The following is a 27,538-nucleotide window of genomic DNA, read 5'->3' as shown; positions in this document are numbered from 1 at the left end:
GGGTGTCCGGGGGGATCCGGGGAGTGTCTGGGGGTGTATGGGGGGGTTAAAGAGGTCAGGAAGGGTGCTTGGGGGGCTAATGGGGGCTGAGCTTCTAGGAAGGTAGGTAGGAGGGTCCGGGGTAGGGCCTGGGTAGGTAGGTCTGGAGTAGGAAGGGCATACTGGGTCTGAAGATTAGAGAGGGTCTGAGAGGCATAGAGGGGTTGGGAGATAGCGTAAGGTTGGGAGTCAGATAGAGGTTGAGAGGTTGGGAGGGGGAAGGATAGAGGGGGTGAGGGGAACCTCCCACCCCTCTCGCAAGGGTGGGGTGTCACATGGAAGAAGAGGGGATGAGGAGGGGTGAGGGTTGGGTAGGTTTTGGGGGTTGAGGGGATGAGGGCTGGGTGGGTTTTTGAGGATGAGGGGATGAGGGCTGGGTGGGTTTTGGTGGTTGAGGGGATGAGAGCTGGACAGGTTTTGGGGGTTGAGGTGATGAGGGGGTCCTTGGAATGTGGGATGAATTTGACTGCAGTGGGGTCAGAGGGGTCAAGGGAGGTGTTGGAGAGATAAGCAGGGGCAGGGACGGCTGATTTGGGGAGGGAGTGACCTGAGAAGCAGGTGTGAGCTGGTTAGCATGGGATGGACTAGCACTGGGGTGTGTAGCTGCACTCAACTGGGAAGAGTTGTATTGTTGTTTGCTTGCTCTGTAGGCTATCTGCTCCTCTTTCGTCATGAATTTGTCAATATGTACGTTGTAATAATTTTCGCTACCTCTGAGTAAGTGTTTGTGATGCAGTATGTAATCCACTGCCTCTTCGTTAGTGAACTGTACCAGGACAGGTCTTTTCCTGTTACAGTTGTATGGTCCAATGCGTCGTTGAACTTGCACCTCATTCCCTGCCATCTGGGCTCTCATGTCTCTCAAGATCCCCTGTAGCTCCAAATCCTCAATCTCCATCCTTTCCTGCCTCGATGGTGCCCTGGCTTCAAGCAATCCATGGATTATGATTGTCCTCTTTCTCAGTTCAGGGTCATGCTGGTGGCCCCCTCCCTGGCTGACCCCCACCCTTCCTACACCCGCTACTCCACCTACTACTACTCCCCCTTCCCTTGCCAAGCTTCCCTTATTCCTGCCAAATTCATTAGTAAGCCTAGATATTTCTCCTTGCCATTCTACCCTGTTCTTCCTGATTTCCTCTTGAATATAATCCATAAACTCTTGTTTGAGTCTTTGAACCTCGTTCTGTATCTTATTTAAGACTTCACTTTTAATCCCCTAGATTAGATCATCTATCCAAACATCCCTCTTCTCTACAAATTTCCCAATCATCTTCTCCACAAACCTATCTTATCTTCAATTGTAATACTGCTGGACCTAGACGCCCTTCCTGACCTAGACATTGCTATAATCCAACCGTACCCACAGGGGTTCCAAGTATCTTACCGTCCTTTTAACACAATAGGTGAGTGAATCTCCAAGCGTCTTCCCACGTGGTATTGGGAGGGTTGCTGCCGGGGGTGAGGTCACGGTCAGAGGTCAGTGAGGTCTGCTCCACACTGCACACTGCCACAGTACTTCATCAACTATTTTCAATTACGCTACTTATACTGTTTTTCTTCACTACCTTATGACTTTGGTCAAAACCCAAGGTTTTTTTTCATTCACTTGTACACACTTTTTCACTTCGAAGTTGCCTGATTACCCCTCCCACTCCACTAGTGAACCAGGAGCTCCCTACCCACGTCCACCCAACACGATGATCACAACACAAGAGTGTGTGTGTGTGTGTACTCACCTAGTTGTACTCACCTAGTTGTGTCTGCAGGATCGAGCATTGACTCTTGGATCCCGCCTTTCGAGCATCGGTTGTTTACAGCAATGACTCCTGTCTCATTTCCCTATCATACCTGGTTTTAAAATTATGAATAGTATTTGCTTCCACAACCTGTTCCTGAAGTGCATTCCATTTTCCCACTACTCTCACGCTAAAAGAAAACTTCCTAACATCTCTGTGACTCATCTGAGTTTCAAGCTTCCATCCATGTCCCCTCGTTATGTTACTATTCCGTGTGAACATTTCGTCTATGTCCACTCTGTCAATCCCTCTGAGTATCTTATACGTTCCTATCATGTCCCCCCTCTCCCTTCTTCTTTCTAGTGCCGTAAGGCACAGTTCCCTCAAGCGCTCCTCATACTCCATCCCTCGTAGCTCTGGGACGAGTCTCGTTGCAAACCTCTGAACCTTTTCCAGTTTCATTATATGCTTCTTCAGATGGGGACTTCATGATGAGGCGGCATACTCTAAGACTGGCCTCACGTAGGCAGTGTAAAGCGCCCTAAATGCCTCCTTACTTAGGTTTCTGAATGATGTTCTAACTTTTGCCAGTGTAGAGTACGCTGTTGTCCTTATCCTATTTATATGTGCCTCAGGAGATAGATTAGGTGTTACGTCCACCCCCAGGTCTCTTTCACGCGTCGTCACAGGTAGGCTGTTCCCATTCATTGTGTACTGTCCCTTTGGTCTCCTATCTCCTAGTCCCATTTCCATAACTTTACATTTGCTCGTGTTGAATTCCAGTAGCCATTTCTCTGACCATCTCTGCAACCTGTTCAGGTCCTCTTGGAGGATCCTGCAATCCTCATCTGTCACAACTCTTCTCATCAACTTTGCATCATCCGCAAACATCGACATGTAGGACTCTACGCCTGTAAACATGTCGTTAACATATACAAGAAATAGAATTGGTCCCAGGACCGATCCTTGTGGTACTCCACTTGTTACTGTTCGCCAGTCCGACTTCTCGCCCCTTAGTGTAACTCTTTGGCTCCTTCCTGTTAGGTAGTTCCTTATCCATGCTAGGACCTTTCCCCCCACCCCCGCCTGCCTCTCGAGCTTGAACAGCAGTCTCATGTGCCGTACTGTATCAAAGGCTTTTTGGCAGTCCAGAAATATGCAGTCTGCCCAACCATCTCTGTCCTGTATTATCCTCGTTATTTTATCATAGAATTCCAGAAGGTTTGTTAGGCACGATTTCCCTGTCCAGAACCCATGTTGATGTTTGTTCACAGACCTAATGTTCTCCAGGTGTGCAACCAGTCGTAGCCTAATTATTCTTTCCAGTATTTTACAGGGGATGCTTGTCAGTGATACAGGTCTATAGTTAAGTGCCTCCTCCCTATCACCTTTCTTGAAGATCGGCACGACATTTGCCTTCTTCCAGCAACTGGGCAATTCTCCTGGCATAAGTGACTCATTAAAGATCATTGCCAGAGGCACGCTGAGGGCCTGTACTGCTTCTTTTAGTATCCACGGTGATACTTTGTCTGGTCCAACTGCTTTAGTTGCATCTAGAGTTGTCAACTGTTGTGTGTGTGTGTGTGTGTGTGTGTGTGTGTGTGTGTGTGTGTGTGTGTGTGTGTGTGTGTGTGTGTGTGTGTGTGTGTGTGTGTGTGTGTCTGTGTGTATGTGTACTTACCTAATTGTGCTTGCGGGGGTTAAGCTCTGGCTCTTTGGTCCTTCCTCTCAACCGTCATTCAACAGGTGTACAGGTTCATGAGCCTATTGGGCTCTATCATATCTACACTTGAAACTGTGTATGGAGTCAACCTCCACTACATCACTTCCTAATGCATTCCATTTGTCAACCACTCTGACACTAAAAAAGTTCTTTCTAATATCTCTGTGGCTCATTTGGGCACTCAGTTTCCACCTGTGTCCCCTAGTGTGTGTGCCCCTTGTGTTAAATAGCCTGTCTTTATCTACCCGATCAAATCACTTGAGAATCTTGAATGTGGTGATCTTGTCCCTCCTAACTCTTCTGTCTTCCAGCGAAGTGAGGTTTAATTCCCGTAGCCTCTCCTCGTAGCTCATACCTCTCAGTTCGGGTACTAGCCTGGTGGCAAACCTTTGAACCTTTTCCAGTTTGGCCTTATCCTTGACTAGATATGGACTCCATGCTGGGGCTGCATACTCCGGGATTGGCCTGACATATGTGGTATACAAAGTTCTGAATGATTCCTTACACAAGTTTCTGAATGCCATTCTTATATTGGCCAGCCTGGCATATGATGCTGATGTTATCCTCTTGATACGGGCTGCAGGGGACAGGTCTGGCTTGATGTCAACCCCCAAGTCTTTTTCTCTCTCTGACTCATGAAGAATTTCATCTCCCAGATGATACCTAGTATCTGGCCTCCTGCTCCCTACGTCAATCTTCATTACATTACATTTGCTTGGGTTAAACTCTAGCAACCATTTGTTCGACCATTCCTTCAGCTTGTCTAGGTCTTCTTGAAGCCTCAAGCAGTCCTTCTCTGTCCTAATTCTTCTCATAATTTTGGCATCGTCAGCTAACATTGAGAGAAATTAATCTTTACCCTCCGGGAGATCATTTACATATATCAGAAACAAGATAAGACTGAGTACAGAGCCCTGTGGGACTCCACTGGTGACTTCACGCCAATCCGAGGTCTCACCCCTCACCGTAACTCTGCTTCCTATTGCTTAGGTACTCCCTTATCCACTGGAGCACCTTACCAGCAACACCTGCCTGTTTCTCCAGCTTATGTACCAGCCTCTTATGCGGTACTGTGTCAAAGGCTTTCCGACAATCCAGGAAAATGCAGTCCGCCCAGCATTCTCTTTCTTGCTTAATCTTTGTCACCTGGTCGTAGAATTCTATTAAGCCAGTCAGGCAAGATTTACCCTCCCTGAACCCATGTTGTCGATTTGTCACGAAGTCCCCTCCCTCCAGATGTGTTACTAGGTTTTGTCTCACGATCTTCTTTATCACCTTGCATGGTATACAAGTCAAGGACACTGGCCTGTAGTTCAGTGCCTCTTGCCAGTCGCCCTTTTTGTATATTGGGACTACGTTCGCCGTCTTTCATATGTCTGGTAGGTCTCCCGTCTCCAAAGACCTACTATACACTATGGAGAGTGGGAAGCAAAGTGCCTCTGCGCACTCTTTTAGTACCCATGGTGAGATTCCGTCTGGACCAACGGCATTTCTAACATCCAGATCCAGCAGGTGTCTCTTGACCTCCTCACTCGTAATTTCGAACCCTTCCAAGGCCGTCTGGTTTACTTCCCTTTCTCCTAGTGCAGTGACCTCACCTTGTTCTATTGTGAAGACCTCCTGGAACCTCTTGTTGAGTTCTTCACACACCTCTTTGTCATTCTCTGTATACCTGTCTTTGCCTGTTCTAAGTTTCATTACCTGTTCTTTCACTGTTGTTTTCCTCCTGATGTGGCTATGGAGTAGCTTTGGTTCTGTCTTGGCTTTGTTTGCTATATCATTTTCATAATTTTTCTCTGCTTCTCTTCTCACCCTAACATACTCATTCCTGGTTCTCTGGTATCTCTCTTTGCTTTCTGGTGTTCTGTTATTCTGGAAGTTCCTCCACGCCCTTTTGTTCAGTCCCTTTGCTTCCATACATGCCCTATTATACCATGGATTCTTCTTTTGCTTCTCGGATTTTTCCCTTTGGGACGGGATGAGCCTGTTTACTGCCTCCTGACACTTTTGGGTGACATAGTCCATCATATCTTATAGAGAATTAGCTTTGAGGTCTGTGTCCCAAGGTATTTCTCTTAGGATGCGTCTCATCTCTTCATATTTCCCCTTTCTGTAAGCCACCCTTTTGTTTCCTAGTTCCTTTTTGGAGGAGATAATTCCTAGCTCTACCAGGTACTCAAAGTTTAATATACTGTGTTCACTCATTCCCAAGGGTGCTTCCATCTTAACTTCCCTTATATTCCACTCATTTAGGGTAAATATCAGATCAAGTATGGCTGGTTTATCTTCTCCTCTCATTCTTGTTGGTTCCTTGATGTGCTAGCTTAGAAAGTGTCTTGTTGCCACATCCAGCAGCTTTGCTCTCCATGTTTCTGGTCCTCCATATGGATTACTGTTCTCCCAGTCTATCTTCCCGTGGTTGAAGTCTCCCATTATTAGTAGTCCAGATCCATTCCTGCTGGCAACAGAAATTGCTCTCTCTATTATGTTAATGGTGGTCATGGTGTTGTTTCTATCATATTCCTGTCTGGGTCTTCTATCATTTGGTGGTGGATTATATATGACTACGACTATAATTTTTTGTCCTCCAGTTGTTATGGTACCTGCTATGTAGTCACTGAAACCCTCACAGCCCTGAATAACCATCTCCTCAAAGTCCCAGCTCTTTCTTACTAGCAGAGCTACACCACCACCACCTCTTCCTTCTCTTTCTTTCCTCATAACATAATATTCCTGTGGTAACACTGCATTTGTTATAGTTTTCGTTAGCTTTGTTTCCGTGAGTGCTATTATGTCTGGGTTTTCCTCTAGTACTCATTCTCCTAGCTCATTTGCTTTGTTTGTAATTCCCTCTGTGTTAGTGTACATTGCCCTGAGGCTCACTTTCTTCTGTCCCTTCTCAAATCGCCTCCTTGGTGAGTGTTCTGCTGGTGGGGGAAGCTGTTCCATGGGTGTGAGGAATTGTGAGGTGGATAACAGGGTCTCAGAGGATACTGGGGTGAGGGGCGGGGGGTCAAGTGAAGGGGGGGGGGACAGGGAGGGTATGGGATGAAGGAGGAGGGAGGACTGGAAGGAAAAGGGGGAAGTGGGGACATGGCAGGAGGAGGGGAGGGGTAGCAGGGTGGGAATGGGGTGTGGGGTAGGGAGATTTGGCTGTGCATTTGAGTGGGGGCAGGGAGGGTTTGGGGTAGGGGGGGGTTTCTATGCAGAGGAGGGTGGTGTGGTTGCCCTCCCCTCTGGTGTTACTGGGTTGCTGGTTGTGAGTTCCCCCCTCACTCCTGGGGATGATGTGTTGGGAGCTGTGAGTTCCTGGTTTTCCCCTCTTGCCCTGCGCCTCTTCCTTGCTTTTGCCGCCATGGCTCTCTCCTCCCTTGTCATGTCCCTCTGGAGGAATATTTTTTTTTAAATCTCCCACATGTTGCAGGTGGCTTTTCCTTCTTAGAATCAACTCCTTTGTGTTCTCGTTTGCAAACACTCTCTTTAACACACGATCTCGGTCTTTGTTGTACCAGCCTAGCCTGAAAACCTTCTCAATTCTATGTTCAGCCCCCTCCATCTCTAGTGTCTTCAGTATTTCATTCACTGCTGCGTTGTCCTTATCATTCCACTCTATCCTGCTGGAGCCTTCGTGCTCTTTAATACCCACAGCTACCACTGCTCTTTTTCTTTCCAGCAGCTGAGTAGCGGAGCTTGCCGCTTCCTGTGAGGTGGCTGCCTTTATGGCCACCTCCATCATTGTGGGCATTACTTCAGATTTTTTTTTTAGCATTTTTGCAAATGTTGATTTTATATTAGCCTTCTCTTCCAGTATACTATTTCCACCCTCCCCCTGGATGATTATCTGAGTCTCAGCATCAATACTGTTCTCTTTGAGGGCTCTAATCTCCTCTTTGATGCTGTCAGCTCTCTTTTCAGGTTGCTTATTTCATTCTTCATTTCCTTAGCCTTTCCTCGTAACTCATCCTCTCAGTTCCGGGACCAGTCTGGTGGCATACCTCTGAATCTTCTCTAACTTTGTCTTGTGTTTAACTAGGTATGGACTCCAGGCTGGAGCTGCGTACTCCAGGATTGGTTTTAAATAAGTGGTATACAGGGTCCTGAACGATTCCTTACACAAGTTTCTAAAGGCAGTTCTTATATTGGCCAGTCTAGCATATGCCGCTGATGATATCCTTTTGATTTGGGCCTCTGGGGACAGATTCGGTGTGATATCGACCCCCAGATCTTTCTCTCTATTTGACTCTTGTAGGATTTCACCTCCCAGATGGTACCTTGTGTTCAGCCTTCTGCTCCCTTCGCCTAATTTTATTACTTTACACTTTCCTGAGTTGAACTTTAGCAGCAATTTTCTAGACAATTCCTCCAGTTTGTCCAGGTCGTCCTGTAGTCTTTGTCTATTTTCATCTGTTTTGATTCTTCTCATAATTTTTGTATCGTAAGCAAACATTGAGAGGAATGAGTCTATACCCTCTGGAAGGTCGTTTACATATACTAGAAACAGGATGGGTCCGAGTACAGAGCCCTGTGGGACTCCGCTGGTGACATCTCACCACTCTGATGCCTCCTCCCCTCACCGTTACTCGCTGTTTCCTATTGCTTAGATACTCCCTTATCCACTGGAGCACCTTACCTTTTACTCCTGCCTGCTGCTCCAACTTTTGTAACAGAGGAAGCCGAGCGGACAGCACGCAGGAACCCAGGAACCCAGGACATCCTGTGGTCCTGGGTTCGATCCCAGGCGCTGGCGAGAAACAATGGGCAGAGTTTCTTTCATCCTGATGCCCCTGTTACCTAGCAGTAAAATAGGTACCTGGGTGTTAGTCAGCTGTCACGGGCTGCTTCCTGGGGGTGGAGGTCTGGTCGAGAACCGGGCCGCGGGGACACTAAACGCCCCGAAATCATCTCAAGATAATCTCAAGATAGCCTTTTGTGAGGTACTGTGTCAAAGGCTTTCTGACAGTCCAAGAAAATGCAGTCTGCCCACCCTCCTCTTTCCTGCCTAATTTGTGTTGCTTGGTCATAGAGTTCTATTAGACCTGTGAGGCACGATTTACCATCTCTGAACCCATGCTGGTGGTCTGTTACAAAGCTGTTTCTCTCCAGATGCTCTACGAGCCTTTTGCTCACGATCTTCTCCATCACCTTGCATGGTATACAAGTTAGGGAAACTGGCCTGTAGTTCAGTGCCTCTTGCCTGTCACCCTTCTTGTATATTGGGACTACATTAGCTGTTTTCCAGCTTTCCGTTAGGTCTAACATTTCCAGTGACCTGTTATACGCCATAGAGAGTGGCACACTCAGTGCTTCTGCACCTTCTTTTAGAATCCACAGTGGGATTCTGTCAGGCCCAACAGCCTTTGACACATTCAGCTCCAACAGATTCCTTTTGACCTCACCACTGGTGAGGTAAATTTCCTCCAAGGTTGTTCGGTTTGCCTCCTCATTTAGTGCAGGGGTCTCTCCTTGTTCTATTGTGAAGACCTCCTGGAATCTCATGTTGAGTTCTGAGCTGTGTGTGTGTGTGAGTGTGTGTTTATTGTCGGAGTGGCACGGTGGGGGGGAGGGGGGTTTAACTGGTGGAGAGATGGAGGGAGAGAGAGTGAAAGGGAGAGAGGGAGTGAACGGGAGTGAGGGAGAGGGAGTGAGGGAGAGGGGAGTGAGGGGGAGAGAGGAAGAGCGAGGGAGAGAGGGAGAGAGGTAGAGCGGGGTAGAGAGGCAGAGCGGGGGAGAGAGGTGAGGGTTGGTGAGGGATGGAGGGTCAATCCCAGGGGTGAGGGGTGAGGTTGGCGGTAGGCTGGTTTGTGAGTGCGTGCCTGTGTGTGTGTGTGTTTACATTGGCATGTTATGGTGAGTCGGTGGCGGTGTAATGTAACACACAGGTGTGAAAAAACTACTACCAAGCTGAGACTCTCGAGCTACTTTTTCGTACTTTAACTTAAGTCCAAAGTTAATTATTTTATCAAAAACACTGTACACCTTGCATGACTGACTTTGAGAGGCACTCACCTCCAAGTAAGCATCCCAAAGCACAACTAGTTGATTTATGAAGCGATGTCTGCCTTAATTGTAGACGTCAGTGTAGGCCAGAGCTCCTCTCCACACGGTGGTCCAAATTCTTCCCTTCCCAGCCCGCTGGTGCCACTGTCTTACCACAAACTCGTTCTTTTTCAATTTTTTTCTTATCCAACGTTATAAGAATTCACTATGTTGCGTTATCACTGCGTTGCTCTACCCTTTGTATGACTCAAAACTATGTTTTGGGCTCACTGGTACGTAAATATTCCGAGAATACTGAATTAATTCGCGGACCACCGTCCTACACTTGTGCCTTCCCTGGCAGCCTGGACTGTGTGCAGGCGTGTGTGTGTGTGTGTGTGAGTGGGTATTGGTGTTAGCGTGTGTGCGTGTGTGTTGGTGTTGGCGTGTGTGTGTGGGCGTGTGTGTGCATGTGTGTGTGTGCGTGGGCGTGTGTGTGCTTGTGTATGGGTGTGGGTGTGTGCATCTGTGTTGGTGTTGGTGTGTGTGTATGTGTGCGTGAGTGTGGGTGTGGGTGTTGGCGTGTGTGTGTGTGTGTGTGTGTGTGTGTGTGTGTATGTGTGTGTGTGTGTGTGTGTGTGTGTGTGTACTCACCTATATGTACTCACCTATATGTGCTTGCAGGATCGAGCATTGACTCTTGGATCCCGCCTTTCTAGCTATCGGTTGTTTACAGCAATGACTCCTGTCCCATTTCCCTATCATACCTAGTTTTAAAAGTATGAATAGTATTTGCTTCCACAACCTGTTCCCCAAGTGCATTCCATTTTTCTACTACTCTCACGCTAAAAGAAAACTTCCTAACATCTCTGTGACTCATCTGAGTTTCCAGTTTCCACCCATGTCCCCTCGTTCTGTTATTATTACGTGTGAACATTTCATCTATTTCCACTTTGTCAATTCCCCTGAGTATTTTATATGTCCCTATCATATCTCCTCTCTCCCTTCTTTTCTTTAGTGTCGTAAGGTTCAGTTCCTTCAGCCGCTCTTCATATCCCATCCCTCGTAGCTCTGGGACAAGCCTCGTCGCAAACCTCTGAACCTTCTCCAGTTTCTTTATGTGTTTCTTCAGGTGGGGGCTCCATGATGGCGCGGCATACTCTAAGACGGGTCTCATGTAGGCAGTGTAAAGCGCCCTAAAAGCTTCCTCATTTAGGTTTCTGAATGAAGTTCTAATTTTCGCCAGTGTAGAGTACGCTGCTGTCGTTATCCTATTTATATGTGCCTCAGGAGTTAAATTAGGTGTCACATCCACTCCCAGGTCTCTTTCTCGAATCGTTACAGGTAGGCTGTTCCCCTTCATTGTGTACTGTCCCTTTGGTCTCCTGTCACCTGATCCCATTTCCATAACTTTACATTTACTGGTGTTAAACTCCAGTAGCCATTTCCCTGACCATCTCTACAGCCTGTTTAAGTCCTCTTGGAGGATCCTACAATCCTCGTCTGTCACAACTCTTCTCATTAATTTTGCGTCATCTGCAAACATTGACATGTATGATTCCACTCCTTTAAACATATCATTCACGTAAATTAGAAAGAGGATTGGTCCCAGCACCGATCCTTGAGGTACTCCACTTGTTACTGTTCGCCAGTCCGACTTTTCGCCCCTTACCATTACCCTCTGGCTCCTTCCTGTTAGGTAGTTCCTCACCCATACTAGGGCCTTTCCGCTTACTCCTGCCTGCCTCTCAAGTTTGTATAGCAGTCTCATGTGCGGTACCGTATCAAAGGCCTTTTGGCAGTCAAGAAATATGCAGTCTGCCCAGCCTTCTCTGTCCTGCCTTATCCTTGTTACTTTATCATAGAATTCTAAAAGGTTTGTTAGGCATGATTTCCCTGTCCAGAACCCATGTTGGTGCTTGTTTACAAACCCAATGCTCTCCAGGTGCTCAACAAGTCTTAGCCTAATTATTCTTTCAAGTATTTTGCAGGGGATGCTTGTCAGTGATACAGGTCTGTAGTTAAGTGCCTCCTCCCTATCACCCTTTTTGAAAATCGGTACGACATTTGCCTCCTTCCAGCAACTGGGCAATTCTCCCGACATAAGTGACTCATTAAAGATCATTGCCAGAGGCACGCTGAGAGCCTGCGCTGCCTCTTTAAGTATCCACGGTGATACTTTGTCTGGTCCAACAGCTTTATTTGCATCCAGTGTTGTCAACTGTTTCATTACATCCTCTGCTGTCACCTCTATATCTGATAGTCTTTCATCTTGGGTAATCTCTTCTAACAATGGGAGCTGCTCAGGCTCGGTTGTGAACACTCCATGGAATTTTGCATTCAGTACCTCGCAGATTTCCTTGTCGCTTTCTGTATATGCCCCTTCTGTTTTCCTCAGTCTTGTCACTTGGTCATTTACCGACATCTTCCTTCTTATATGGCTATGTAGTAATTTTGGTTGCTTTTTCGCTTTGACTGCAATATCGTTCTCATAATTTCTTTCCGACACTCGTCTTATGTTAATGTAATCATTCCTAGCTCTGTTACATCTAATCCTGTTGTCCTCTGTCCTTTGTCTTCTGTACTTCCTCCACTCCCTCCTGCTTCTCACCTTTGCTTCCTGACACTGTCTATTAAACCATGGGTTATTATATTCCCTCCTGCTTTTTTCCTTTATTGTTGGAATAAATCTATCTTCAGCCTCCTTGCATTTCAATATGACTTGGTTCATCATACCTTGCACTGTTTTTCCTCTAAGTTCTTCCTCCCACTGCACTTCTCCCAGGTAGTCCCTTATCCTTCTGTAGTCCCCTTTTCTGTAATCAAGTCTCCTTTCCCGGACCTCTTGTCCTTTGGTCACAATTTTAAGCTCCATCATGTAGTCAAAGACTAGGACACAATGGTCACTAGCTCCTAGTGGTATTTCATGTTCCAACTGCTCGATGTCTTCTACATTCTGAGTGATAATGAGATCTAATAGGCTGGGCGTATCCCCTCCTCTTTCCCTAGTATCTTCTTTCACATGCTGTGTTAGGAAATTCCTGTCAATAACGTCTACCAGCTTCGCTCCCCAGGTCTCCTCCCCGCCATGGGGATTCCTCGTTTCCCAATCTATCTCTCCGTGATTTAGGTCCCCCATGACCAGCAGCTTCGCTCTCATTCTATGCGCTAAAGTTGCTGCCCTCTGCAGTTCATCCATACATGTCTTGTTGCTGTCCTCGTACTCCTGCCTGGGCCTTCTACTGTTTGGTGGGGGATTGTAGAGTATCAAGATTACAATCTTCTTCCCATCCACTGTCAGAGTTCCATGTATGAAGCTTGTGCTTTCATTGGTACCCGGATTTTCCAGCTCATCAAACTTCCATTTCCGCTTTATTAGTAGTGCCACTCCTCCTCCCTGTCTCTGTGTCCTTTCTTTTCTTATCACCTGGTACCCCTCTGGAAAGATTGCATCCGAGATCATGCCATTTATTTTAGTTTCCACTATTGCCACTATGTCTGGGTCTGCCTCACTAACTCTTTCTTTTATCTCTTCTGCTTTATTGGCTACCCCATCAGCATTGGTGTACCAAACCTTGAGACTCTTCTTGGAAACTCGGGTGTCAGAGTTCCCCCTTTCACCAGGGGTCTGGGGGGAACTGGGGGGTGTCTGGGGGGCAAGTGGGGGCTGTGGGGGTGAGTGGGGGGGTGCTAGGGGGGTGCCTGGGAGTGCCTGGTAGGCGAATGGGGTCTGGGCATCTAGGGGGGTAGGAAGGGCATAATGGGTCTGAAAGTTAGGGGTCTGAATAGCATAGGGGGGTTGAGAAATAGAGTGAGACTGAGAGTCAGATAGAGGTTGAGAGGTTGGGGGGAAGAGGGATACTGAGGGCGGAGAGCTGAGATGAGAATGGAGCATGGGTGCTGGGAGTGGAAGAGAGGGTATATTAGTTAGGGGGGAATCGGGGGTAGGTGGGGGTTTTGGGGTAGAAGAGGGGAAGAGGGAGATGGGGGAAGGTGTTAGGGGGTCACAAGGTGAGGGGGTTAAATGTGGGCTGGAGGTGCATAGGAGGGGTGAGGGTTGGGTGGGGTTTGGGGGTGAGTGGAAGAGGGGTGCAGTGGAAGCTGGGATGGAGTAGATGGAATTGAAGTCAATGGGGTAGAAGGGGCAGGGGAGTAGGAAGGGGTATTTGGGGAGGGGGGATGGGAAGGTGGGTTTGGGGAGGGCATGGCTTGACCCACTGGGGTCGCTGACAAGTGTGATGTAGCAGGGGCAGGGGCAGGGGAATCGTTGTGGAGGTGCAAATGTGGAAGGGACAGGGGGGTTTTGGGAGGCTGAGGCAGGGGGATGTATAGGAGGGCTGAGTTGGGGAGGATGCGACCTGGGAGGTGACCTGGGATGTGACCTGGGAGGTGAGACTACCTGAGAGGCTAGTTCGATGTCGTTGTTGCCATCTATTTTTGTGGGCTGTTTGCTCATCTTTCGTCATAAACCTCTCTATAAACACATTGTAATGGGTTTCACTTCCTCTGAGTAAATGCTTGGTCCTCATTATGTACTCCACTGCCTCCTCATTGGAGAATTGCACCAGAACAGGTCTATTCTTGGTACAATTGTAAGGTCCAACCCGTCGATTGATATCCACCTCGCGTTCTGCCATCTCTGCTCCAATACACCTCAATATCTCGTGCAATTCGTATTTTTCTGTTTCTATTCTCTCTTGTCTTGTTGGTGCCCTAGATTCGAATAATCCATGTATTATAATAGACCGTCTCCTCAGTAATTCATTGTCATGCTGGTAGCCTGTCCCCTGGGGATTCCCCATCCCAACCGCAGTCACTAACCCATCCCCCACTAATCCTCTATCCTTAGCCATGCTGCTAATCCTTCCTAATTCGTTTGTGATACGAACACATTCCCTCTCCCAGTCCTCTCTTCCCTTCCTAATCTCTTCCTGAACATAGAGCATAAGTTCTTGTTTCTGCCTCTCTACCGCATCCTGTATTTGCTGAAATACCTCACTTTTAATCCCCTGGATTAGATCCTCCAACCAATCACTCCTTCTCTCTACAAATTTCCCTATTAATTTGTCTATAAATCTGTCCTCCTCCTCATCCCTGCTGGTGATTGACCTTGAACCCCTTCTAGTCATTGCAGTAACAATCTAGCCAAAAAGGCACTCCTCAATACCTTGCACAATCTGCTAACACAATAGGTGAGTGAATCTCCAATCGTCGTCCCACGTGGTGGTAGAAGGGTTGCTGCCGTAGGTGAGGTCATGCGGTCAGAGGTCGGTGAGGTCTGCTTCCACACTGCACAGTATTTCCTCAACTATTTTGAATTACGCTAATTAAACTGTTTTTCTTCACTACCTTATGGCTCTGGTCAAAACCCAAGGTTTTTTCATTCACTTGTACATTCACTTATAGTCTTTTTCACTTCGAAGTTGCCTGATTACCCCTCCCACTCCACTAGTGAACCAGGAGCTCTCAACCCACGTCCACACAACAAGATGGTCACAAGACAAGTGTGTGTGATGTGTGTGTGTGTGTGTGTGTGTGTGTGTGTGTGTGTGTGTGTGTGTGTGTGTGTGTGTGTGTGTGTGTGGGCGTGTGGGCGTGTGTGTGTGTGTGTGTGTGCGTGTGTGTTGGTGTTGGCGTGTGTGGGTATGGGTGTGGGCGTGTGTAGGTGTAGGCATGTGTGTGGGTGTGTGTGTGAATGTGGACGTGTTTGTGGGTGTGGGCGTATCTTAAAGGTGTGGGCGTACCTTGAGGGGTGTGTGTGGGTGTGGGCGTACCTTGAGAGTGTGGGCGTGTGTGGGTGGAGGCTGAGGCAGGAGTGGGTGGAGGCAGAGCTGACCATCTTGTAATGTTATCCTGGCAGAGCGGCGGCCATCTTGGTCTTCCTGGACGGCCAACACCAGTCCCGTCTCCACCAGCCTCCTGACGGGCGCCCTCATCCTGCGGAGGTCCTCAACCTGTGGGCAGTGTAACCCCCATTATCTCCTGTGGGCAGTGTAACCCCCATTATCTCCTGTGGGCAGTGTTAGCACCAATATCACGTGTGGGACAGTGTCAGCCCCATTATCACCTGTGGGCAGTGTCAGCCCCATTATCTCCTGTGGGCAGTGTCAGTCCCATTATCACCTGTTGGCACTGTCAATCCCATTATCACCTGTCGGTAGTGTCAGCCCCATTATCACCTATGAATAGTGTAAACCCCATTATCACATGTGGACAGTGTCAGCCCCATTATTACCTGTGGGCAGTGTCAGTCCAACTATCACCTGTGGACAGTGCCATCCCCATTATAACCTGTGGACAGTGTCAGCCCCATTATCATCTGTGAACAGTGTCACCCCATTATCACCTGTGGACAGTGTAAACCCCATTATCACATGTGGACAGTGTCAGCCCCATTATCACCTGTGAACAGTGTCACCCCATTATCACCTGTGGACAGTGTAAACCCCATTATCACATGTGGACAGTGTCAGCCCCATTATTACCTGTGGGCAGTGTCAGTCCCACTATCACCTGTGGACAGTGTCATCCCATTATAACCTGTGGACAGTGTCAGCCCCATTATCACCTGTGAACAGTGTCACCCCCATTATCACCTGTGGACAGTGTCAGCCATATTATCACCTGTGGGCAGTGTCAGTCCCATTATCTCCTGTGGAAGGTGTCTGCCCCATTATGACCTGTGGACAGTGTCAGCCCTATTATCAGCTGTGGACAGTGTCAGTCCAATTATCACCAGTGGACAGTGTCACCCCCATTATCACCTGTTGACAGTGTCAATCCCATTATCACCTGTAAACAGTGTCAGCCCCATTATCACCTGTGGGCAGTGTCAGTCCCATTATAACCTGTGTACAGTGTCAGACCTTTATCACTTGAGGGCAGTGTCAGCCCCATTATAACCTGTGGGCAGTGTCAGCCCCATTATCACCTGTGGGCAGAGTCAGCCCTATTATCACCTGTTGACAGTGTCTCCCCCATTATCCCCTGTGGGCAGTGTCAACCCCATTATTACCTGTGGTCAGTGTGGGAAATTTTTACTCACTGTTTATGTTATTATCTAAGAAATGTATTACTTCTATATCAAATCTCAATCATAAATAAATCATATCAAAATCATGTCAAAATCACATCAAAATCATATCAGAATCATATTAGAATCATTATAGATTCATTATACATCTTGATCCTAGATGACAGTGCCTCTGATCACCTACACCATAGGGGCCCTATAGGTGCCGACATAATTTTGTTAATGATTTCTTAAGGATCCAGAAGCTTCTAGATAGGTTTCTTAATTAAAAAACTATTGGAACAATTGATTCGATTTCCAGTAGGGGTTAAATCGAATCCGTAATAAGAATCAGTAGTACAATCAAGTACTACTTATTATCTTTATATCCTATATCTAATTATATTATAATCACATTTTATCTCAATTATATGTCTAGACATTAAAATAATCAATCAATATTCATTGAAAGATACCCTCTCTAGGAAGGGGTGGAGCCAAACTCGGGAGAGAAGCGCCGTCCACACCCCGAGGGCAGAAGTCGTGTGTTTACAAAACAGTGAAAACGTACCACGGTGCCTTATCGAACATTACTTAACTCAGGACACCTTATCGAATTATCTTTATCACCAGTGTTACTCTCTAGAACTGGGGGAGTTCCTGGACAATATATCTACAAGGAAAAATTCCTAAAATATATCTAATAAGTGTACAATGAAGCACACAAAGTGACACTATCTCCACTTCCAACATCATCACCTATCATCCTTCTGCAACGTAATTAAGGAAATAATCACATTGCAATGCTACCAGAACAATATACAGCAAAGCTGTGATATAAAATATCATACCTAACTCAACAAGAGAGTTATCCAGTTTGGCACACTTTGTCAGACACGCACCCGGCATTCAGAGAAGTATATTGAATGTTATTAGAGTATTAATTGGTCAATTGAATGCTTGTATAACTTTAATATATCCAGTAAGCTTGTCTGTCGGTTGTAGAGTAAGGCAACGCCTCATATATCAATAAGTATATTAATATTGTAGTGCAGCAGCTGAATATTTTTCCAAGGATGAAGATGCTCGCAAGGTAAACAAAACCTCATGAGTGTCCCTTGAGGAAAAATATTCAATCAGGCTGACTGAACCTCTTCATATAAATTGAATATATATATATATATATATATATATATATATATATATATATATATATATATATATATATATATATATATATCTTGAGTTATCTCAGATAGTTATCTTGATAGTTATCTCAGATAGTTATCTTGAGTGCCGGCGGTGGGGTGGTTCAAATAGCCTCGGCTATCACCTCATTTTGTCCGGTCGTGATGGTCAAGTGGATTAAGGCGTCTTGTACATACCAGTTGCGTTGCTTCTGGGAGTATGGGTTCGAGTCACTTCTGGGGTGTGAGTTTTCAGTTGCATATGTCCTGGGGACCATTCAGGCTTGTTCGCATTTGTGTTCCTCACGTGTGCCCCAAAAAATGAGGTGATTTGGTAAAATGCTATGCCCAAGATAACTATCTGAGTGCCGGCGGTGGGGTGGTTCAAATAGCCTCGGCTATCACCTCATTTTGTCCGGTCGTGATGGTCAAGTGGATTAAGGCGTCTTGTACATACCAGTTGCGTTGCTTCTGGGAGTATGGGTTCGAGTCACTTCTGGGGTGTGAGTTTTCAGTTACATATGTCCTGGGGACCATTCAGGCTTGTTCGCATTTGTGTTCCTCACGTGTGCCCCAAAAAATGAGGTGATTTGGTAAAATGCTATGCCCAAGATAACTATCTGAGTGCCGGCGGTGGGGTGGTTCAAATAGCCTCGGCTATCACCTCATTTTGTCCGGTCGTGATGGTCAAGTGGATTAAGGCGTCTTGTACATACCAGTTGCGTTGCTTCTGGGAGTATGGGTTCGAGTCACTTCTGGGGTGTGAGTTTTCAGTTGCATATGTCCTGGGGACCATTCAGGCTTGTTCGCATTTGTGTTCCTCACGTGTGCCCCAAAAAATGAGGTGATTTGGTAAAATGCTATGCCCAAGATAACTATCTGAGTGCCGGCGGTGGGGTGGTTCAAATAGCCTCGGCTATCACCTCATTTTGTCCGGTCGTGATGGTCAAGTGGATTAAGGCGTCTTGTACATACCAGTTGCGTTGCTTCTGGGAGTATGGGTTCGAGTCACTTCTGGGGTGTGAGTTTTCAGTTGCATATGTCCTGGGGACCATTCAGGCTTGTTCGCATTTGTGTTCCTCACGTGTGCCCCAAAAAATGAGGTGATTTGGTAAAATGCTATGCCCAAGATAACTATCTGAGTGCCGGCGGTGGGGTGGTTCAAATAGCCTCGGCTATCACCTCATTTTGTCCGGTCGTGATGGTCAAGTGGATTAAGGCGTCTTGTACATACCAGTTGCGTTGCTTCTGGGAGTATGGGTTCGAGTCACTTCTGGGGTGTGAGTTTTCAGTTGCATATGTCCTGGGGACCATTCAGGCTTGTTCGCATTTGTGTTCCTCACGTGTGCCCCAAAAAATGAGGTGATTTGGTAAAATGCTATGCCCAAGATAACTATCTGAGTGCCGGCGGTGGGGTGGTTCAAATAGCCTCGGCTATCACCTCATTTTGTCCGGTCGTGATGGTCAAGTGGATTAAGGCGTCTTGTACATACCAGTTGCGTTGCTTCTGGGAGTATGGGTTCGAGTCACTTCTGGGGTGTGAGTTTTCAGTTGCATATGTCCTGGGGACCATTCAGGCTTGTTCGCATTTGTGTTCCTCACGTGTGCCCCAAAAAATGAGGTGATTTGGTAAAATGCTATGCCCAAGATAACTATCTGAGTGCCGGCGGTGGGGTGGTTCAAATAGCCTCGGCTATCACCTCATTTTGTCCGGTCGTGATGGTCAAGTGGATTAAGGCGTCTTGTACATACCAGTTGCGTTGCTTCTGGGAGTATGGGTTCGAGTCACTTCTGGGGTGTGAGTTTTCAGTTATATATATATATATATATATATATATATATATATATATATATATATATATATATATATATATATATATATATAGTATATATGTATATATATATATATATATATATATATATATATATATATATATATATATATATATATATATATATATATATATATATATATATATATATATATATATATATATGACCGAAAAATAAAACCGAAAAAGTAAGATTAATAATTCTAACACGAATTTTCTCAATCTTTCGTACATTTCTTTTCACTGTTGGAGGTAATTCAAAAATCAATTCTCCAAAATTCATTTTAATTTCTAGTCTGACGCGACACTTGAGCGCGTTTCGTAAAACTTATTACATTTTCAAAGACTTTACACATACACAACTGAATAGAACTTACATATCTCCGATTTGTTTATATCTACATTTGAGTGAGGTGGATGGGGTGAGGTGGTATTTAATAAGGTATTAATTTCATCAACACAAGACAGAACACGAAACAATGGGTATTGAAATGGAAGTTTTTGTAGAAAGCCTATTGGTCCATATTTCTTGATGCTTCTATATTGGAGCGGAGTCTTGAGGTGGGTAGAATATAGTTGTGCATTAATTGGCTGTTGATTGCTGGTGTTGACTTCTTAATGTGCAGTGCCTCGCAAACGTCAAGCCGTCTGCTATCGCTGTATCTATCGATGATTTTTGTGTTGTTTACTAGGATTTCTCTGGCGATGGTTTGGTTGTGGGAGGAGATTATATGTTCCTTAATGGAGCCCTGTTGCTTATGCATCGTTAAACGCCTAGAAAGAGATGTTGTTGTCTTGCCTATATACTGGTTTTTTGGGAGCTTACAGTCCCCAAGTGGGCATTTGAAGGCATAGTCGACGTTGGTCTCTTTTAAAGCGTTCTGCTTTGTGTCTGGAGAGTTTCTCATGAGTAGGCTGGCCGTTTTTCTGGTTTTATAGTAAATCGTCAGTTGTATCCTCTGATTTTTGTCTGTAGGGATAACGTTTCTATTAACAATATCTTTCAGGACCCTTTCCTCCGTTTTATGAGCTGTGGAAAAGAAGTTCCTGTAAAATAGTCTAATAGGGGGTATAGGTGTTGTGTTAGTTGTCTCTTCAGAGATTGCATGGCGTTTCACTTTCCTTCTTATGATGTCTTCGACGAAACCATCGTAAGGAAGGTAAGAGCAGTGATGTCGAAAGTGATGAAAGTGAACTAAATATAAGTGTGCTTACTGTGAAAATGCGTGAACTAGAGATCCATCGTGAAATAGAATGGAAAAAGCTTGAAATCGCTAAAGAGAGAGAAGAGAAAGCGAGAGAGAGAGAAGAGAAAGCGAGAGAGAGAGAAGATAAGAAATTTGAAATGGAAAAAGAGAGACAAGAAATGGAAAGAGAGAGATTAGGAAAAGAATTAGAGATAAGGCATTTAGAATTAGAACGAGAAGAAAGAAGAGAAGAGCGAGAAAGAGCAGAGAAACGAGAGAGAGAAGAACGAGAAAGAGAAAGAGAAGAACGAGAAAGAGAAAGAGAAGAGCGAGACAGGCAAGAACGACGGGACAGAGAGGAAAGAGAGAGACAACATGAACTAGAAGTATTGCGGTTAGGTGGTCGGAGGCAAACAACGGAGACCAGTAGTTTCGATCCGGTAAGGAACATCAAAATGGTCCCAAAATTCAACAAAAAGGAAGTTTCAAAGTTCTTCGCAGCCTTCGAGAAAGTCGCTGCCTCTTTGGAGTGGCCAAGGGAGAATTGGGCCATCATGATAGTCAGTTCTGACTGGGAAGGCCCAAGTCGCCTACTCCACGTTGTCCCTTGACGACTCTGGCGATTACGACAGGGTGAAGAAAGTGGTGCTCATGGCTTACCAGTTGGTACCTGAGGCTTACAGGCAAAAGTTTAGGAACCTGAAGAAGACCTCAGAGCACACTTTCACCGAATTCGCCACCATCAAGGAGCGACTTTTCCAGGAGTGGTGTGCCTCTCGGAAGGTGGAGACCAAAGAAGACCTCGAGCAGCTCATACTGTTAGAGGACTTCAATGATTGTCTGTCTGGAGACCTGAAGACGTACTTAGAGGAGCAGCAGGTGGAGACCTTGAGTGCGGCAGCCACCATGGCTGAGGAATATATCCTGACGCACAGGCCTTCTGCTAAGTACGTCCCGAGGAATTACCAACGCCGGTTTGACAAACCTCATGACGATGAGGAGACCCCCGTCCCACGAAGCGCTAAGAAGACGCCCCCAAGTAGCCCTCGAAGGACTAGTCCCAATAGTCTGAAACACCGAAGTCCGAGGAGGAATGTGGTGTGCTGGACTTGTGGGCAGAAAAGGCATGTAGCTGCTATGTGCCGAGGCAGAAGAGGTAGCGGCGCACGTAGGGAGGTGATGTTAATGAGTTGTGTAACATCACCAGCAGGAAGCCCGTCTATAACTACTCAGGAAGAACCCAGATTGTTTTCCCCTCACACTTCAAGCGGGTATGTATCGAGTGATCATACTGGTAGGTCAGTTGTAGTGCTCAGAGATAGTGGAGCAGCCCAGTCCCTGATCGTGAAAAACTCGTTACCCGAGGGAGTGAGTGTGGATGGGAGACAAAAGGTTATCCTGGTTGGGTTTCCTAGGACACAGTATATCGCCCCCTTAGTGCCGGTACATCTCGACTCGCCTTACTTCAGCGGCACATGTGCGTTGGCAGTAGTCGATACCCTCCCTGTAGCTGGGATTGATGTGGTACTAGCCAACGACTTGGTGACAGGTTGGAGCAACAATCATCCCAAGGTCGCGGACGAGTCAGCCAGAACAGCACGGTCTGAGGTAACGGCAGGCAGTGGTAATATCCAGGTAAAAACAGACCCGGATTTAAACATGTTTAATTTGTCCTCTCACCCGCAGATCGACAGTATTCTAGCAGAGTCTCCTGATTCTTCCCCCGACGAGGAACATGCGGTTACGATGGCAGAGGTAACTGAGCATGAAGAGAGGTCTTGTGTGCAAGCACCAACCCGTTCTCACACAAGACAGCACATATATGACTTAATGCTTAAAGTCAATATGTTGAATATGAATTAGTAAATATGTGATATATTCCCAGTTACTTTTTTTCCAAGGCCCAAACTCTTCCTCACGTACCAATTTACGTCTCACAGTACCCGTCCGTCAACCTAGATAGCAGAATAGTCGAGATTCGTTCAATTATGAGGAAAATTGTAGTTTTCAGGTCCCACATGGGTTGTGAAATTTACCTACTATTGTCCATGCTCTTAGAATATTATAGATCAGCTACTTTCTATTGAAGGCTCGTAGTTTTGTTTTGAGAAATATTAGTTGTTCTTAGTAAATTATAATAAGCACTAAAAATGATTACATAGAATAACAGTCAATCAATCAATATTATATACCATAGTTTGTGCTTTACAAATCTTTAAAGGATGTTTTGTAGGAACGCTAACAGAAAACGATGGTACATTGGAATGTCTATGGGGTAAACCACTGTAAACAGGATGGTATTGTGTCTACTATACCAACTACAGGATCGGTATATTGTCCACTACCACCTGTTAGGTGAGTAAGGGGTGCAATACCACCCACAGGATGGGTATGAGGGTCACATCCACCCAGAGGATGAGTATGGGGATCACATCCACCCACAGGAAGGGTATGGAGTCCAATACCACCCACAGGATGAGCATGGCGTCCACTACAACCCACAGGATGGGTATGGGGCTCCAACCACCCATAGAATGGGTATGGGGCTCCAACCACCCATAAAATGGGTATGGGGTCCAATAACACCCACTGGATGTGTATGGCATCCATTGCCGCGCGTCGAGCTCGAAAACCGCAGCATTCATCTCAGAACCATGCCTATTTCACGCAGATTCCTTAATAAACGTAAGAGTTTTATATGTCACAAGAAAGATAGAAATATAAGCTTCATTCTAAATACCTTACCATGGGCTTATTTAAATTTAAAGCGAAGATACGTGTACTTTTATAATAGCCGAGCTCCGACCCCGGACAGATCGATCGACCGAGCAACTCTCTCTCAGAACAATGTTTATTTCACATGAATTCGTTAGTAAACATATATGTTTTATGTGTCTCAAGAAAGGCAGACATATAAGCTTCACTTTAAACACTTTACTATAGACATATTTAAAGTTCTAATGAAGATTCACGTATTTTAAAAATTACGGAGCTCCCACCCCGTACAGACTGAACGACAGAGCAACTCTCTCTCAGATCAATGTTTATTTCACGTAAATTCGTTAATAAACACAAATGTTTTATATGTCTTAAGCAAGCTAGAAATAAGAGCTTCATTTTAAATACATTACAATAGACATATTTATAGCTCAAGTGAAGATACATATGTTTTTATAGTAGCGCTTAGTAGCTTGTCGGGCATGGAGTGCAGACGCCTACGCACTTGCCGATATATTGTATAATTAACAAAGATTCACTAATAAAGCCTAAAATCTTATATGCCTCCAGAAAGACCGAGATATGAACATTATTATAATGGCACCAAATGAAATATATCATGTTCGAGAACAAAGATATATCAATTTTAATTTAAGTTTCGACTCTCTCTCGGGTGAGACAGATGGGGCGACTCACGCCCCATCTATTGGAGATTCTGTGCACTAAAGACCCAAAGCTACTCAACCCCTCTTAGCATTATTTAAGTAATGAAGTAATATGATATATTTACTCACTATAATGTGGGTGCTGAATGCAGAACATGACAAAACATATATTTACTCCAAACTAATATAATTTCATTATGAAATAAGTAGCATCAAAGGAAGTCGATGGTCCAAGCGGCAATGTTGTGGAGCGACTTATCCAAGATATATCGTTGTTTGGTAAGTGTTTGTTGGCATATCCAGTTGTCGCACTTCTCTGCACAAATTATCACAAATTTAAATTATAATGTTAACAAGTAGAATACGTATTTTTAATAAAATCTAACATAACTATAGCCAGAAAACATTTAACATTTATTAAAAAATATATGTTTGGAAGTTAAATCGACTTCATAGGACAATGGTTTTGTTATATATACTCGTTATTCGTTGACATGCGTTCGTTACTTAAACTACCATGTACTGTACTTATGTAAAATCTCCCATGTCTCTTCACTCATCTCACCGAACCCTACAGGCTCTGTGATATATTGTTTAATTAATTGAGATTCACAAATAAAGCTAATAATTGTATATGTTATCAAAAAGGCAGAACTTAGTTTAGTTCATTTATTATGCACCCCATACCCATCCTATGGACGATAGTGGAGTGTTACAGAGGCACATAATGGGCTCAGGGACTGAGCCCCACAATTCATATAGCCAAGCAAGTTATAATCTTGATAAGCTAGTTACAAAAGTCAATACACATTGTCACATCAACAATGGGCTCGAGACCGACCACAAGTACAGTTAATAATTTTTTTTTTTTTTTGAGATTATACACAAGAGTTGTTACATTCTTGTACAGCCACTAGTACGCGTAGCGTTTCGGGCAGGTCCCTGGAATACGATCCCCTGCCGCGAAGAATCGTTTTTTCATCCAAGTACACATTTTACTGTTGCGTTAAACAGAGGCTACAGTTAAGGAATTGCGCCCAGTAAATCCTCCCCGGCCAGGATACGAACCCATGACATAGCGCTCGCGGAACGCCAGGCGAGTGTCTTACCACTACACCACGGAGACTGTAAGCAACTGAATTATATGGAGGGCTAGTGTCACAATTGATATGTTTATCCTATACATAACCCCCTCTCCCCCATCCAATAGGCAGCGGTGGATATGTTACAATCAAGTCTTTTTTTTGCGTTTTATTCAGAGATTAGGTCTTATTAGGTGAGGAAAGATATTCATATTTTAAAGAAGGCTTCTTGGCTGATGCTCTCCATTGATGGAAAATATACAACCTTTTGAAAATCAATATTAGTTTGATCTAGATATTGTAATTAACGAAAGTATTTATGTCATCAGAAAGGTAGAAATATAGGCTACATTTAAAATCCTTTGTCATAAATATAACTGAAGTGAAAACGAAGATATATGCGTTTTGATAGTTACTTGATGGCTTAGCTCTGAGAGTGTGAAGCCCTGCACACCAGCCAATAAATTGTATAATTAGTTTCCATATATTTTAATTAATCTTAAAAATCTATATGTCCGAAGAAAGGAAGATGTAGTCGTTATTGTGACAACATTTAAAAATATATATCTCTTAAGTTAAATAAATAATACCACCTTATCGCCGGTGTCCGGACACATGAAAACTACCTAGGTATCAGTATCCAGCCAGGCGGGGATCACAGGCTGCACAATACTGATAAATTATATAATGCACTACTTGTGGTCGATCTCGAACCCATTTATGATGTGACGACTTATAGTGAATTTTGTAACTAGCTCATCAAGATTGTAACTTGCTTAGCTAAATGAATTGTGGGGTTCGGTCCATTCATTTTCTTTCTTTATTATGCACCCAATAATACCCATCCTGCTGGCGGTGGTGTAAAGGATTACAGAGGCACATAATCGGTTCAGGAACTGAACCCTCTAGTTCGTTTAGCTAAGCAAATAACATTCTTTTGACGCTAGTTACAAAATTATTAATGTACACATATTTATGCATACATGTATATATACATACGTATACATATATAAATACACATACATATTTAATCACCCACACAAATACACACATCAGTAATCTTTTGTGTCACAAGTGATTCAACAAGAGGCTCACAACAGTCACTATACAAGGCACTTTACATCTATGAGAAGTCGCACAGTTACTAGTCTTGCTCCACACCACCCAACTGGGCGGCAGCTGTACAGTCATGTGCTCCACACCCACCCAACTGGGCGGCAGCTTTACAGTCATGTGCTCCACACCCACCCAACTGGGCGGCAGCTTTACAGTCATGTGCTCCACACCCACCCAACTGGGCGGCAGCTGTACAGTCATGTGCTCCACACCACCCAACTGGGCGGCAGCTGTACAGTCATGTGCTCCACACCCACCCAACTGGGCGGCAGCTGTACAGTCATGTGCTCCACACCCACCCAACTGGGCGGCAGCTTTACAGTCATGTGCTCCACACCCACCCAACTGGGCGGCAGCTTTACAGTCATGTGCTCCACACCCACCCAACTGGGCGGCAGCTTTACAGTCATGTGCTCCACACCCACCCAACTGGGCGGCAGCTTTACAGTCATGTGCTCCACACCCACCCAACTGGGCGGCAGCTTTACAGTCATGTGCTCCACACCCACCCAACTGGGCGGCAGCTTTACAGTTACCTGGCGTTATTCTTCACCTATATCTTTTTCTGGTTTATCCCTATTTACATTATGCAGTTCAGGTTTCGTCGCCATACTATAGTTTTTAGTTTAGTTAATTTATCACATAATGGGTTCAGGGACTGAACACACAATTTATTTATCTAAGCAAGTTACAATCTTGAGGAGCTAGCCACAAAATTCATAACACATCGTCACATCAACAACATGTGTTCGAGATCGACCACAAGTACAGTTTCTAAATTAAGCAAATGTCATATGTGGAGAGCTAGTGTCACAATTGATATGTTTGTCCTGCACATTTCTACAGTAGTTTGCTTGGGTTCTTTTAATTATCTTAGATATCATTGAAGAGAACCTCCTAGGTACTATACTGTATATATACTGGTAAGAAGTATAATAATCCTGAGAAATCGTGTAAATTATGTTGTACGAGTGTTTCCAGTTAAGTAACATAGTTCATTTGTGTGCGCGTGCTTGAAGAGGAAATGTTATCCACCCCCTCCCCCCACCCCCCCATTGTAAATATTTGTGGGTTTCAGACCATACGGCCGCGGCTTACCCTCTCCGCGGTCGAGGGTAAGAACACTGGACTGGATGTATATACCCAGTATTACAAGTAAACATTAGCAATAACAATTATGGAAAGCTCCTTCACCTATACATAGACAAGAGACTGAACTTCAGCACCCACATACAACACATAAAGGGATGCTCTGAGAGAGAGAG

General features: G+C 45.1%; 1 protein-coding gene across 2 annotated transcripts in view; it reads right to left on the bottom strand.

Annotated features, from left to right (window-relative positions):
- The window catches only part of LOC138350849 (uncharacterized), a 207,170-nt gene that overhangs the window by 16,108 nt on the left and 163,524 nt on the right, over positions 1-27,538 (bottom strand). The window contains exon 5 of one of the 2 annotated variants that reach the window (XM_069302292.1): positions 15,249-15,428. In XM_069302292.1, the coding sequence (XP_069158393.1) occupies positions 15,249-15,428 (180 nt within the window). The remainder of the gene's footprint in view (positions 1-15,248; positions 15,429-27,538) is intronic. The other variant, XM_069302297.1, reaches the window with a different exon arrangement.

Source organism: Procambarus clarkii, chromosome 5, assembly GCF_040958095.1.
Source record: "Procambarus clarkii isolate CNS0578487 chromosome 5, FALCON_Pclarkii_2.0, whole genome shotgun sequence".
Taxonomy (NCBI): Eukaryota; Metazoa; Arthropoda; class Malacostraca; order Decapoda; family Cambaridae; genus Procambarus; species Procambarus clarkii.
This window is presented reverse-complemented; position numbering and strand designations above follow the sequence as displayed.